General features: G+C 44.5%; 1 protein-coding gene across 4 annotated transcripts in view; it reads right to left on the bottom strand.

Moving 5' to 3' along the window:
- The window catches only part of HERC4 (HECT and RLD domain containing E3 ubiquitin protein ligase 4), a 30,295-nt gene extending 21,821 nt beyond the window's left edge, over window positions 1-8,474 (bottom strand). For 2 of the 4 annotated variants that reach the window (XM_030951181.1, XM_030951184.1), the window contains exons 1-5: window positions 8,340-8,474; window positions 7,368-7,515; window positions 5,867-6,156; window positions 3,055-3,214; window positions 1,932-2,008 (exon numbers count right to left, since the gene is read on the bottom strand). In XM_030951181.1, the coding sequence (XP_030807041.1) occupies window positions 1,932-2,008; window positions 3,055-3,214; window positions 5,867-6,092 (463 nt within the window). In that variant the 5' untranslated portion in view covers window positions 6,093-6,156; window positions 7,368-7,515; window positions 8,340-8,474. The remainder of the gene's footprint in view (window positions 1-1,931; window positions 2,009-3,054; window positions 3,215-5,866; window positions 6,157-7,367; window positions 7,516-8,339) is intronic. The other 2 variants (XM_030951182.1, XM_030951183.1) reach the window with 2 other exon arrangements.
- Window positions 8,475-13,545: the final 5,071 nt, after the last annotated feature.

Below are 13,545 nucleotides of genomic sequence, written 5' to 3'. Positions count from 1 at the left end.
AATGTTTATCCACTGTAAGAAAAGCTAAAAGTTAGACTGTCACTCTTCAAAAACTTTTGAGTTTGAAAATGCATACATATTACTGACTTCTGAAGCTGAGCATTCTTGAGTAATTTGCAGGCATTCAACTCAAGCACTTAATCAGACTGGAAGTATTCAAATCACATTCAAACCCCTCCAAACCGCTCTTAACATTCCTGTTCCAACAGCGCCAGATCTACTGAGCTTGGCTATTACAAAGCAAGGCGCTGCTCCATGGCAAGTTCCTCTCCTGCACAGATGTTTATGCAGACATCTGCTGAAGCTGCAGCCTGGACATGGAAAATTTTCCTACTTCCAATCAAAAACCTCATTTAAGGTTTTCTAAGGTAAGACACGTAAATTTTGACAGACAATTTAAGAGATGCACATTTTTAAATACTGTCTTCATTACATGATCACTGAAGCACAAGGTTTATAATGTCATTTGATAATTTACAAAGAAAAAAAAACATTTTAAAGAATGACAATCAAAGACCTATTGATGTTAAGATAAATAAAATATTCTCTTGAACAACCAATGTTTTGCCAAGGTATTTACTATCCTAAAGATCAACACCCAAACACAAAATAATTTACTTCTGCTGACGTGACATGTTTTCAAGAGCAATGTTACCTTCAAAATGCTTTCTATGTCTCTCCCATCTCCACCTTTCCAGTAAGAGTTTTATCAAGATGGGGAAACAATGGAACCCATCCCCTGGAGCAATGGTCTCAGATTTTATTTATTGATATTAACAACTAAACCCAAAACGCCCTACAGTGCACGTGAAGAACAGAAACAGAGCTGCAAACCCACGACCTGGCAATAAAACAGTGATGCTGTACTTGAAGCCTGTAACTATTTAAAACACTGAGCGAATTTCAAATCACAAATTCCTGTGGCATTCTTGCACCTTTGACCAACAGAACACTGGACAACACAACTCTGCTGCAGATCTTAACTCAGGCAAAGGGTTACTCCTAAAGCTCTGTCTGCCCTGAAACAAAGGCATTCCCCTGGGTTATAATGATAATTACACCTGGGAATACATAATGGCACAGGAAATGCTCAACATGAGCCCATGAAAAGTCACATACAGAACCCAGGCACATATAATTAGTATAAACTACTGGATTTGAAGAAAAAAAAAATCATTCAGAGTACAATGAACAGCTGCCTCCCCACAGTTATTTGGTTCATATTTTAAACACACATTGTGAAGAAACAATGACAAACTACAAACTTTCTGGAATTTTGTTCTGAGGTGGGAAGTTCCCATTAACCCTTTCCAGCAGCCGCTTCTTCCAAGTGGAAGTTTTGGCCACAACTCTCCTGTCTCATGATGAGCCAAGCAACAAGCAAATTTAAATTCATTTTTGTTTCTGGAGAGCTGCACTAACCAGACATGCAGTACAAGTGAGTGTGTGCTCACAGCCCCAGCAGGAATTTGAAGACAGGTATTCAAACTGTCAAAAGGTGGCCTGTATGTGACATGGCATTTTAACTATGGAAGCACCAAAAACCAGAGGCTTTGCCATAATAAAGCACACAAGGAAGTCAACTCCTGCCAGCCTCAGTAACTTGAGGTTACAGGTTAAAACAGACCAGTGTGAAAGACTTGGGACCAAGAAAAAGAAACAAAATAAAAAGGAAATCATGTGAAAGCCAGATGATGAGAAAAAACCAACACACACACCCCCTGAAGAAATAAAAGCACAACTCAACATCCATTTGTACATTTGTTTTTCAAATTCAAGCTTCCATCATTCAATTACACAGCCCCTACCAACCTGAAATCCCATCTGTGCTAAGTGGTAGCATGTTTAATAAAAAAAAATAAAATATATCTTGAAAACCTTTGAAGTCCCTGGTACAAAATTACACAAAACTCCAGGAGGATTTGGCTTACCTTTTGAGAGAGCTAGTGAGTGATAATAACCACAAGCAACTTGGACAATCTGGATCTCTGATAAACTTTTAATATTTCTATTGGAGTAAGAAAACAGAGAAATAATTAAGTTACAATTAAGCTTTATTTCACAGTATGAAATAAAGGGTAATATACAAAATGTGAATCCTTTTTAGTGAAGTATACTAAACATCCCAACTTTAATTAGACGCTAATTAGTAAAATCTGAAGACAAAACTGCTGTTCTTCTAAACCTTCTAAGGTCAGGTTCTGCCTTATTTTCAAATAGATCAAGTCTGTAAAAGTCCATAATGAAGAATTAGGGAGGTTCACCTGCTGGGAAGGTGATCTCACACAGGTGAATGGAGGAATGAATACAGAATACAAGAAGAACCTCATTCTTACTTTCCAGTTTCAAAAATTCAGTTTATAGACCTAATACATGCCGCACAATATTCTAAGGAAGTTGCAAATACATGCACATGTGCACTAAAACTAATAATGCTTTCCACTTGGGATGAGAAAAAAGTTTCTAAGGGCCTGTGGCTTTTAAATTGGATGAAGATAGAACAATTTTTAATATTATAGTCATGAATTACTAAGGTTCAAAGGAATTGTCACTTTTGTGTGTGGACTTCAGGTAGCTGGAATGCTTATGGCATTCTGAAAACAACCCTGGCCAACATGAATTGGTTTAACTAGAAGGTGTATTATTCAATCACAGCTGAACAGCTTTGGGGTGAAAACTGAAGTACAAAGATAGGACAGCAAATGCACCTTCTTCAAATTGAAAGTTTAACTACTTCTCTTTAACTTCTCTTAAATGGCATTCATACTCTTTAAAATACCCATCCTATGTGTCATCGTTAGGGGAGGACTACTAAAAAACCAACAAACAAAACACCCCAAAAAGCAACAAACCAAACCAAGCACACCTGTAACACATTTCTCACAGGACTTTCTGGGAAAGGAAACTGTCCACACACAGCTTTCAAGTGTCATAGCTAATATACATTTTCTATATTTATATGGCTTTACCTGTAACAACAGAATAGCTTAACCAATGTGATTTAAGCACATTATTTAAAAAAAAAAAGGCAACTTATTAAGTGCTATTTTTAACCTGGGCACTCTGACGCATTCCTCTGTTCCTGGCAAGCCAAGCTGTCCATCAGTAGCCAGACCCCAAGCGTATACCTGACCTTTGTCATTTAATGCAAGAGTGTGGGCTTCTCCACATGACACAGCTACAATATTTTGGGCATCCAGTGCACCAACATGCTCTAAAAAAAGGAATAAATAAAATTAGTTGGTTAAAAAAAAAGGCTAGTAACAAGCTAGGCTTGCTCCAAACAGTTTACACAGTACTAAGACATCAACTAAGCACATAAGTTCTGCTGCAACACCCTTTATTTAAAATTATAAACATGCAATTCCAGGAGAAATGAGTTAAATTTGACACCTTGAAGTAACCAAGTGATGACTGTTTCTGGAGCAATGCACAAAGTGCACAAAACCTGCACCTCGATCCTAACGGATCCTTCTAATCCTGCCATCTGAAAATGAGTGCAGGAACTCAATTAGCAGTAAGGTCAAATAGATTATTGTCAAATGACTACACATGTAGACATTAGGTAAGGGGAAAACATTCCACCACAGCAAATTAAATTCACCTATTCATTATTAAGAAAGAGCCTGCAAAACAAGGCAGGGCAAATTACAGACTAAAGCTACTGATTTTGCAATGAGCTACACAATGTCTTCTTTATAATGCAAAATACTGTAGAAACAGATCCTAAAGAGTAATTTTTCTAGACATACAGTGACACCTCTGAAAAGCACACACTAAAATATCTCTGATTTTTTTCCAGTAGCCTGCACCAATGCATTTGGAAACACTCAAAGCCTGGTTTTGGGTTTATGATTTGTGATCAGAATAACATTTCAATTCCAGCAATAAGCAGAGCAATATCATCAGGGCCTGTTGTTAAGGTTGGAATTTTTAATAGTTCCCTTAAATAAGGGACTGCTTGGACATTTTACTCCCAGTTTTCAAATACAAATTCTATTCCAGCCTAAGAATGGCACAGCACTGGAAAAGCCTGTGTATTGTCAATGTGATGGGCACTCTAAAGACAACCCAGCCCAAGTCAGCTTCACAACAGTAGCTCACATTATCTGCAGCACGACAGGCACTCAGCTTCCAAAATAAACTAACACGGGCAGCAGATATAAGTTCTTTCTTATTACATCCAGCTGGTCTGACTAAAGAGGTTACCAGCCCAATTCACCCATCAGAGCCTCCCACAGCTCTGCCAGTGGGAGAGGCCATGGAAGCACTCCCCAGCTCGGGCACCAGCACACAGATTAGCTCAGGCAATCTCCCCCAGCTGCTGAACCAGCCAGCCTGACTGCCTAAAATGGATTAGGGAACAGACATGCAGTGCCCATGGCAAGCAGAGCTCTAGAAGGAGGAAAGAAGAAAGGCAGTGGGACAAGGAGGTAGCAAAGACACACAGTCAGCGACAAAATTATCTTCAGTTAGCAGAAACACATTTAAAAGAGAGCATCCACCTATCTATAAAGATACCAAGCCTCTTTGGGCTGTGCAGCTGAAGTCATCCCAATGCTCTGACTTCATACAACACTCAGCAGAAATATCAGTAACCTCTGGGTGAAAGGAAGATTAGGGAGGACATTACAATCCTCATGTGTCTGAGCATGTTAAAAAAAAATAGAGTAGGTCCATTACATATGAAAGGTCATGCAAATTAAATGTCAGATATTTTCATTGTAACCTTTAGACTAAAAGACAATTCGGCAAAATTTTCAAAGTGGGCAAGAAGCATCAGAGTAAGTTTGACATGCTGAGCTTCTCTTCATGAAGCAGATGTGTGCACAGGATTAAAGTTTACCAGTTTTAATATCCACATACTGTTTCCCAATAGAAGTCCACATTAGTTAAAAAAAAAAATCAAGAAAATCTTTAATTGGCACGAAAACTGAAACTCTGTGTAAAGGAGAATTACTAAAATACCCCATGACACCTCATTTCCATTTGAAAAATTTGTGGCAAATATTGAGCCAAGCAAGTTGTGAAAGTGCTCTAGGAATGATCAGAACCAAGTCTCAGTAAACCTTTCCAGTCTGCTGTCTGTGAGCAGAGTGAGCAGCACTGTTCCTGGCTCTCAGCACCAGCTATGACTCACATGCAAGCTCTGAAGGGAGCCCATGTGCACACTCCTCTGCAGTCCCTGCAAGATGTTTACCCAGTTCTGCTCCAGAACTGCACTAGGAGGGAGCAGAAACACACACCAAACACAGGTGGGAAGAAAAAAAAAGCCCAAAGAAGTGTTACACAGCATCCTTTAGGCTTTTCCACATCCTCTCCCCGTAGTGCTGCTTATGCTGCTAAGTCTTTCATCAAAAGTTTTATTTTTAGTTCTTACAAAAAGAGAACATTGCTTCAATCAGACCTGCTGTACACCACGTATTAGACAATTAAAAACTGCATGTTTCTCTGCACTGATACGCCAAATACTCATTTTCACCATATTCCAACAGCCAAACCCATACACACAGACAACACCAACCCATGGATTGCAGCAGGTCAGCTCCCCTTGAGAGTAAAAACAGCCACTGAGTCTCCCACAGCCATGCTTGAAACCAAAACTAGTGGCAGTGTCCAGCTGCACAGCATGCAAAACCATGGGGGCACTGCCATGTTTCACAGCTGTTTGTTTCCAGCTGTCACAAGAACCCACCCCAGCAAAGCAATGCTTTCCCAGTCAAAAAGATGTTCATTCTTGGAAGAACTGCTGTGCATGAGTCTGCCCCATGCAGACACCGGCAATCTTGGCTTTGATGAAGCACAAAAACGAAAGCCACACCCACCACCCCACAGAATCCCCACAATTCACCACTTCTACACTTACCAGGTCTTTTCCTGGCTTTGTCATGCCCTAGTTGTCCCAGATCATTGCATCCACATGTATAAACTGTTCCATCATCCAGGACAAAAACAGTGTGTCTCAGTCCACATCCTACATCTCTGACCCTTTTATTTAGGAAAAAGTCACTTTTTCTGGGCTCTAAAACAATCTCTTCATCAATTCCACCCAATCCAAGCTGTCCAAAAGATGCATTGCCCCAGCACAACATGTTTACACTTCTTTTTATCAGAGATCTTCCAACTTCACTTTTCTAGAATATTCCTTCTGTGTAGCTGTTGAGAAAAAAGGAAAATGTACATTTTTCAGTATTGTCCCCAACATTTACATTACTTTCTACACAGCATGTAGTCCATGAGCTCACTTTCTCTATACCAATGTATTCAAACCCTGAATTTAAGAGTGTGATTTGCTTTCTTGGGACAAGATTTCCATTAACTCTGCAGTAAAATGCTTTCTTTCCCATTTCAGATACAACTTTTAAGACGTGCGTGCAGGTCACTGGTTTTGCATAACTTTGTTTCAAAAACTTAAAATATCATTCTTTGTAAAACTTTTTAAATCCCTAATCCAAATTTATACAAACTTGCAGTTGCAACCAATTCCAGCCAGTGAAAACGACTTCAAATGTCTTCCCAGGGGACAGTACAGGCTACTTTCTTTACTCGAGGAGTTGCATGACTCCAGCAAGGACTGTGTATGGCCTCAAGATCATCACCAAAAACAACACTTGACTCACAGCTTGGAAAAAAATGGTCAGCTCTGATCAATCCAGTTATGCAACACAAAGTACAATACGCTGTGTCAGTCATTGCATTTAAACAACTAGGAGCCAACCAAACTCACAATTTAAAAGAAAATAAATAGCTGAAACTCAAGTCCCCAGTCTTGCACTGCAATCAACACCAGCTACAGCTTCAGTTACTCAGCAGTAGCAGGAGGCCACGTGCACAGGCTCCCCCAAGCAAGTCCACACCCCTAATCCCTAAATTACAATTATCAGTATTTGTGCTGACAGACTCTGTACCTTTTTGGAAAGGATTCAAAGCTGCCCTTCTCTTTCGTTTGCAGTAGTGCATACAACAAAAAATCGGCGACAATGTTTTCACTACTACTTACACCACGTTTCCACAATAGCAAGTTTCCCTGCATTTTCAGAGCAATTTAAAAGTCAATGTAATCTAATGAGAAATTACTATAAATTTTCATCTGTGACCATTATTCAGAAGACATTCTGCAGGGTCATAACGTGTATAAACTACCTAAATCCCAAACTGCTTGGAGAAGCAAGCCAGCACTTAACATCTAAGCGTTACGTACACCAAAGGGCAGAATTCTTGCCAGCACAACAGGATAAACTATTTTTCTCTGCAAAAGACAAAATGCAATAAACAAGACACTTATTTTTGTGACCACATAAAAACCCCAAAAGCAATACCGAACGAAAAAAAGCCAAAGAGCTTAAAATATATTGCATTCTGTTTACCTATCTCAGGAGGTGAGGCATGATCAAATATTTCCCTAGCTATATCCTACCACATTCAGAAGGGGACATCGAAATGACGACGTCTTCAGTTAAGCCATAGCTACGCAACAGCACACCTCACACATCTGGAGCGGTGACTTGCTTCAACCTGCAACACAAGAAATCAGGAAAGATGTATCACTATAGTTCTTCGAGATTTCTATAGTCAAAATTCAGTATTGTCCCCAACATTTACATTCCTTTCTATATCTCCATCTTTTTATCTCCATCTCCGGCAGGGAAAAAAAATAAGAAAAGTTCTCCTTTCTGTTGAACTATATATGTATTTCCACGGAAGGCGGGGTTGTTTTGTTTTGCATCATTTAAGAGCCAGTAGCCAAAGTTCTGTACTTTGATCTCAAACCACGGCACTCTTCCACCCCTGTGCGTGGTCACCAGAGCCAACTGGCGCGGTCAGCGCCTGGGTACCCCCGCTCGTGGCGGCGCTGCCCGGCGCTGGCACCGGCCCGCCCGGGGCAGCCCCGCACTCGCCGCGGGCGGGCGGCCGGGAAGCGCCTGGACGCTTCGCGCGGGCTGCGGCGGCTGCCGGAGCGCTGGCGGGCGCTCAGGCCGTGCCCGTGAGGGGACCCCGCCCGGCCCGGCGCTCGCCGCGGCCCCGCGTTCCCCCGGCGGGGCTCGGCTCCCCGGGCCCGCCGCGCTGAGCCGCGGAGGGAGCGGCGGGCGCGGCCCGTCAGCGGAGAGGGGCGGCGGCCGGACCCCTCCGCGCCCCGCGGCCCGAACGCGGCGCCGCCCGGCCCGGTCCCAACCGCCCCGGGCCGCACCTGCCCCGCGGCGCCGCCGCCCGGCCCGCCCCGCTCCCGCGTCCCGCCGTGGGGCCCCGCGGCCCGAGCGCGGCCCCGGCCACTTTCCCGTCCGCCCCGCGGGGCCCGAGGGCGGCAGCGCCCGGCTCCGCCAAGGCCCGGCGGGACTCACCGGCGGTAGCGAAGCGCTCCGCTGCCCTCCGCAGCCCGCCCACCGCAGGCGCTCGCCGGCCACGGCCGGGGCGTGAGCAGCGTGAGCAGCCCCGGGCGCGGTGACAGGGCCCGGCCGCCGCTGCCGCGCAGGCGCCGGCTCGGCGGGCGGGACCGCAGCGCCCGCTCCACCGCCCGCCTCCCGCCGGCCCGGCCGCGTGGTCGGGGGCGGGGACGCGGCGCGGAGCCGTCACCGGGGCTCGGCCGGGCTCCGATAGGGACGTTGCGCTCGGAGGCACCGCGTGGTTCGGTTCCCGCCGTTGGGCTGTGAGGAGGCGGGGCGAGGAGCTGACAGCAGCAGTGAGGCGCGGAGCCCCGGAGGGACGCTCTCCTCCTGCCCGTGTGCTCGGGGAGCGCGGGGCTGGCGCGGAGCTCGGCTCTTCCCTCCGGTGGGGACCGAAGCTGTGCGCGTTCTTGGCACGGGAACACGTGTGAGCGCGAAAACACAGAGCCGCCGTTGTGTTACATCGCAGGTTTTAAACTGAGAATTAAAAAACTGGAGTGGGTTCTGGGGCAGATAGTTCCGTCAGGAGAGGTCTTCGTACGGCGGGTTTCGTCTGCCTTGCAGAATTCTTCAGACACATGGGCGCGTGTTGCTGTTCCTTATTCCTGATCTGCGGAAGCCTCTCCTTGATCTCTGAGGGCACGAAAGGAATGAGATCAGTGAGTGGGAAGGAACTGGATCCGCCGGGGGGATGCAGGAACAAACTGTTCTCCACACTCCAATTACGCGTCATTAACTGCGGGAGCGCGCAGCGGTTCCCGCGGGTGATCGGCGCTGGGAGCGCCGGCCCTGCCCGGCCTCCTGCTCTGCGCGGCTTTCGGGCTCTGCCCTGCCCCTCCCGCAGAAAGAAATGCCGCTTTCGCAGTTTGCCGGTCTGCTTACAAGCTTCTCTCAGCGTCCATGCCCAAGATGGGCACAGCAAAACGTTTTTTCTCAGTGAACGCCTATCTCTAGTGGAGCCGCTAAAGGAGAAGTTTACACGCCAGACACATTTCTTAACTTTTTATTTTATTGTTTTTTCCCCTGGTATTATGCTTGGTACTGGGAGGAAAATCCATTGCAATTTATGTAATTGGACCGGGTTGGTAATCCAAATGAGATTTCCTTATTTAGCAGCCTCTTTACAGAAGGATCCACCTTTATGTAGGTCGGGAAGTGAAAAAAGGCCAGGACCAGGCACATGTCACAGCAAGTGATTTTGCAAACTGTGTGTGAGGAAAGTTCTGTGCTTGGTGTCCTTCTGCCCTTTTGTAAAACGGAAATCATTTCACAAAATCCCAATCAATGGGATGTCTTGGTCCAGCCGTTAAACACTCTTGTATATGTAAATAGGTAAGATTGTACAGGACTCCTCAGGATTTGTGGTTGTAGATTTATCAGGAAAGAGCCAAACCAGAAATATGAAATTCATACCTAGGGAAAATGAGATTGCTGCATAGCTGACACAAGCTAAATGATGCAGCACTTTTCAGGGCAACAAATGCCCAGTTTTGCTATTTAAAGGAGAAATGTGAGTGATTTGCCATTCTGCATCGAAGACTGAAGGTTAGCAAGAGCTGTGACACAGCGCAAATGGAGGAAAACATTTCATTTGTTATCTTCTAAACTTTCTTTTTCCTTTATTTGTGAGCCCAACGGAGTAGTAACTGTGAATAACTACACTGTGAAATGGATTTTAAATATTGGCATTCATTGTGCAATGTGTCCTCTGACCAGCATGTGGGGATATGCCCAAGTACTTGAAGAGAACATTATATGCCCACTACAATTTTATACAAGGAAAAGTCACTTGGTAAAAATGGCTTAACACATTAAATAAAAATATATAAAGCACGAAACAACATACAGTGTTGCACAAATCCAACTTTCTTCTGCAATAGATATAGCTATTTTATTTTAAAGAATTATATTAATCCTAACATCAGATTACTGTAAATTGAATAATTCAGGTGTGTCTTCAAATAAAGTGCACGCCATATTTTTATTCCACTGATCATTTATCTTAGCAAATTTGCTTTTTTGTGCCCGAGAAGCCATATCCTAAGTACCATGCCTTAGTACCTGATGGGATGCCCTTCCTGGGGCTGAAGGCACCAGGCAGTGGGGGGAGAGGATGTGTGCTGTGCTGCCACAGCCCTGCCTGGGCTCCCTGGCACTCAGTACAAGGCTCCCTGGCACTCAGTACAAGGCTCCCTGCACCACCAGCACTGAACCTGCCCCTGTGGGGCTCTGCAGTGCTCAGGGGAGCTGCGGGGTGCTGGCACCGCAGAATTCCCACTGTCCCTTCTAGTACCTGCAAAAAACCCTCAGAGATGCAAAGTCCAGTGAAAGCAAGAAATGTAAATCTGCTTAACTCCAGGGAAGGAATTTATTTCCTTGTAACTGCCTTTGCCCTGAGGGTTTCCTATTACCATTGCACAGTCTTGTTATTGATGGTCACAACAAGCAGGAAACTATTTTCAGTTCCCCTGCCATTATTAAAATAGCAATGCTTGGCTACTGCCTGGTGATAGCTGTCAGCGCAATTGTGGTTTTTAAATTGTACCCCAGTTAATCCCCCACTGAGATAATACAAAAATGAGAAAAGAATCCTATCTAGGGTTAACTAATATGTCCTTTATGCTCAATTACTAGAAAACATCTTTCCGTTAATATACATGTTTTTGAAGGCTACAGTATTATGGCATAAAACTTTCTGTGTAGTTAGTAACAGAGACAGACTCTGCTCTCTGCCTCCATTTTCTCCTGGCAACAGCCAGGACATACTTTATAAACTTCAGTTTGGATTTCAAACCCCTTTGCTTTATACTTTGATGTGTCACAGACTACAGAAAATACAAATGGGTGTTCAGAACAGCTGATAACATGAAATTCGAGATGTCAGCATTTTGCTGTGAGAAATTACCCACCTTTGTGTGAAGCCTTTGTGTAGAATATTCTTGATTAAGACAAAGAAAAGGCTTTAAAATGCAAATAGGCTTACAAACAAGGGATGGTCAGACCCTTTTATGCCATTTCAGTTTTACATTTCATCCTTAGATTCTTCACAGTGTCCATGCAGAGAGCTCACATACACAGAGGATGTGTTTTATATGCTCTGCCACTTCATAGCTCAGTGTGTTGTAGTTCTCTCTCTGCCCACCCTGCTCACAAACAGTTCTGGTTAGCTCAAATGCAAATGTGCTTACCAGTAAGACCAATCATTTATTAATTGATGGCAACATGCTGAAACAAACAGAACAGTTTTTTACCTGTTTGTGAACATAAATCACTATAAAAACACTAAACTGGTGACATTGTAAGTTCTGTGGTTAACTCAAGGCAAATGATAAAGGGAGCTGGTTAAGGGAAAACTGAGGAGACACCTTCAAATTAAGCATAACCAAAAACCTTCAACCCCTCCACTCCCCTCAGGCCACAAACTATAGCTGAAATAGCCAAAGGAAAGCTATTCATAGGATCATGAATGCAAAGAAGATGAAAAAGCAGTGAAGGGTGAGGATGAGCCCTGGACATGAAGTCTATAATGAAGGAAACAAGCTGACCTTTGTGTTAGGGATGAAGCCCTTGCATTCACAAACCCTTGTGTGGATCCAGTGTCCCCAGGCCCACAGAAGCTGGCACTGAGTGACTCCCCTGTGCCCTGGCACTATGGCAGCAGCCACACAAGTGCTCAGGCACCTGCAGGCTGGGGCTGAAGATGCTGAACATTTTTGAGCATCCTACACAGAGTGTTGGAAGTGCAGCCCCTTCCCACATGTGGCATATTTTCTTCCTATTGCAGTGATGTTTCACACTATTACATGTATTTTTCTATAAAAAGATCAGCAGGCCAGGTGCTAACTGAGCACGAAAATTCCCATGTAATCTTTTGAGCTTTTTTGGTTTAAGAGATGGATGCTGAGACACCAGTTCCCATATCATTAAACTGGGTTTTGGTCAGGCCAAAAGTGACCTTTGATTTTTAAGATGCAATCCTTCAGGAACACAATATCAATAATTGAGCGGGCTGTGCCCTGCAGAGACCGATTTGGTAACAGGCTGAACCTCAGCTTATAAAATAGCTGCAAGTGGTGCCACATGCTGCTGGTTCTGACATGACACTGTGTCTTTGCAAGGCAGCATGATGAAGCACCCTAAAATTAGCCTTCTTACTATTTCGTAAAGAGCAGGCAGCAAGGTAGCAGCCTGCCCTGAGGAGAACAAAGAGCACAAGAGAGGACCAGAACTGAGGCTCACACACAGCCTGGTCACAACACTTCATGGTGAGCACCCTTGGCTTCTTTGCAAATTTCCATGTGAGATTGTTTGGGGTAATGTCTTATCCCAAGCACAGGCTGACCTGGTTGTGAAGAAAGAAAGGTGCTGGTGTAAACAGAGGTGGGGAGGAGGGACCTGTGCTCTCAGGGGGATTGGGATTCAGCAGAAGGGAAAACTAACTGTGAAAATTACATGGATGGTCTCTTTTAGGGGTGTGGTGGGAGCTGGCATTAAATTCACAAAACTAAGTTTGTTGTTGCTGGAATATAACTGGGAGTGGAAGAAAAAAATGGGCTGATATGAAAATCAGAAACAGCATGATAGAGTCCCTGTCTATTGAGCCAGACTGATTTTGTCCTGATACTCCTTTCTACCTCTACCCCACTTACTGCATGTTAAAGTCCTTCGCTTTACAAGGAGTAAGATTTGAGAGAAAAAAAAATCCACCTTCCAGGCAGTAGGAATATAGGGGTGTTGGAAGGAAGGGAAGTAGGAAGGTAGATGTGTTAGTGTACAGGAACAAAAACAGTGGAGGAAAAGATCCCAGACCAGATTAACGCTTGCCATGGGGAGAGAAAAGAAACATTTGAATATCAGAGGGCACAAGCACATGCCATGGCAGGGGTGTGAGCACTGGCTGCTGGCAGGGAAGGGGGCACAGCACACTCTCTGGGAAGCAGAGACCCCCCCAGCAGCTGGGTGGGACAGCCTGTGGCCCTGTGCCTCAACAATTGTCAGTGCATGCTGTTTTCTCTATTCCTGTGGTAGCACTCTGCAAAGAATAGCTGGGAAGAAAATAACACTGGGGCATAAACTGTGCCTGGTGCATCCAAACTCCATACAGCTGTTTCTGCTATTAGTTATCACTCAGAAATATGGGACTATTTTGCAACACAGGTATTTT

Source organism: Camarhynchus parvulus, chromosome 6 (assembly GCF_901933205.1).
Source record: "Camarhynchus parvulus chromosome 6, STF_HiC, whole genome shotgun sequence".
Taxonomy (NCBI): domain Eukaryota; kingdom Metazoa; phylum Chordata; class Aves; order Passeriformes; family Thraupidae; genus Camarhynchus; species Camarhynchus parvulus.
The sequence above is the reverse complement of the archived record's forward strand: the minus strand, read 5'-3'. Positions and strand labels throughout refer to the sequence as shown.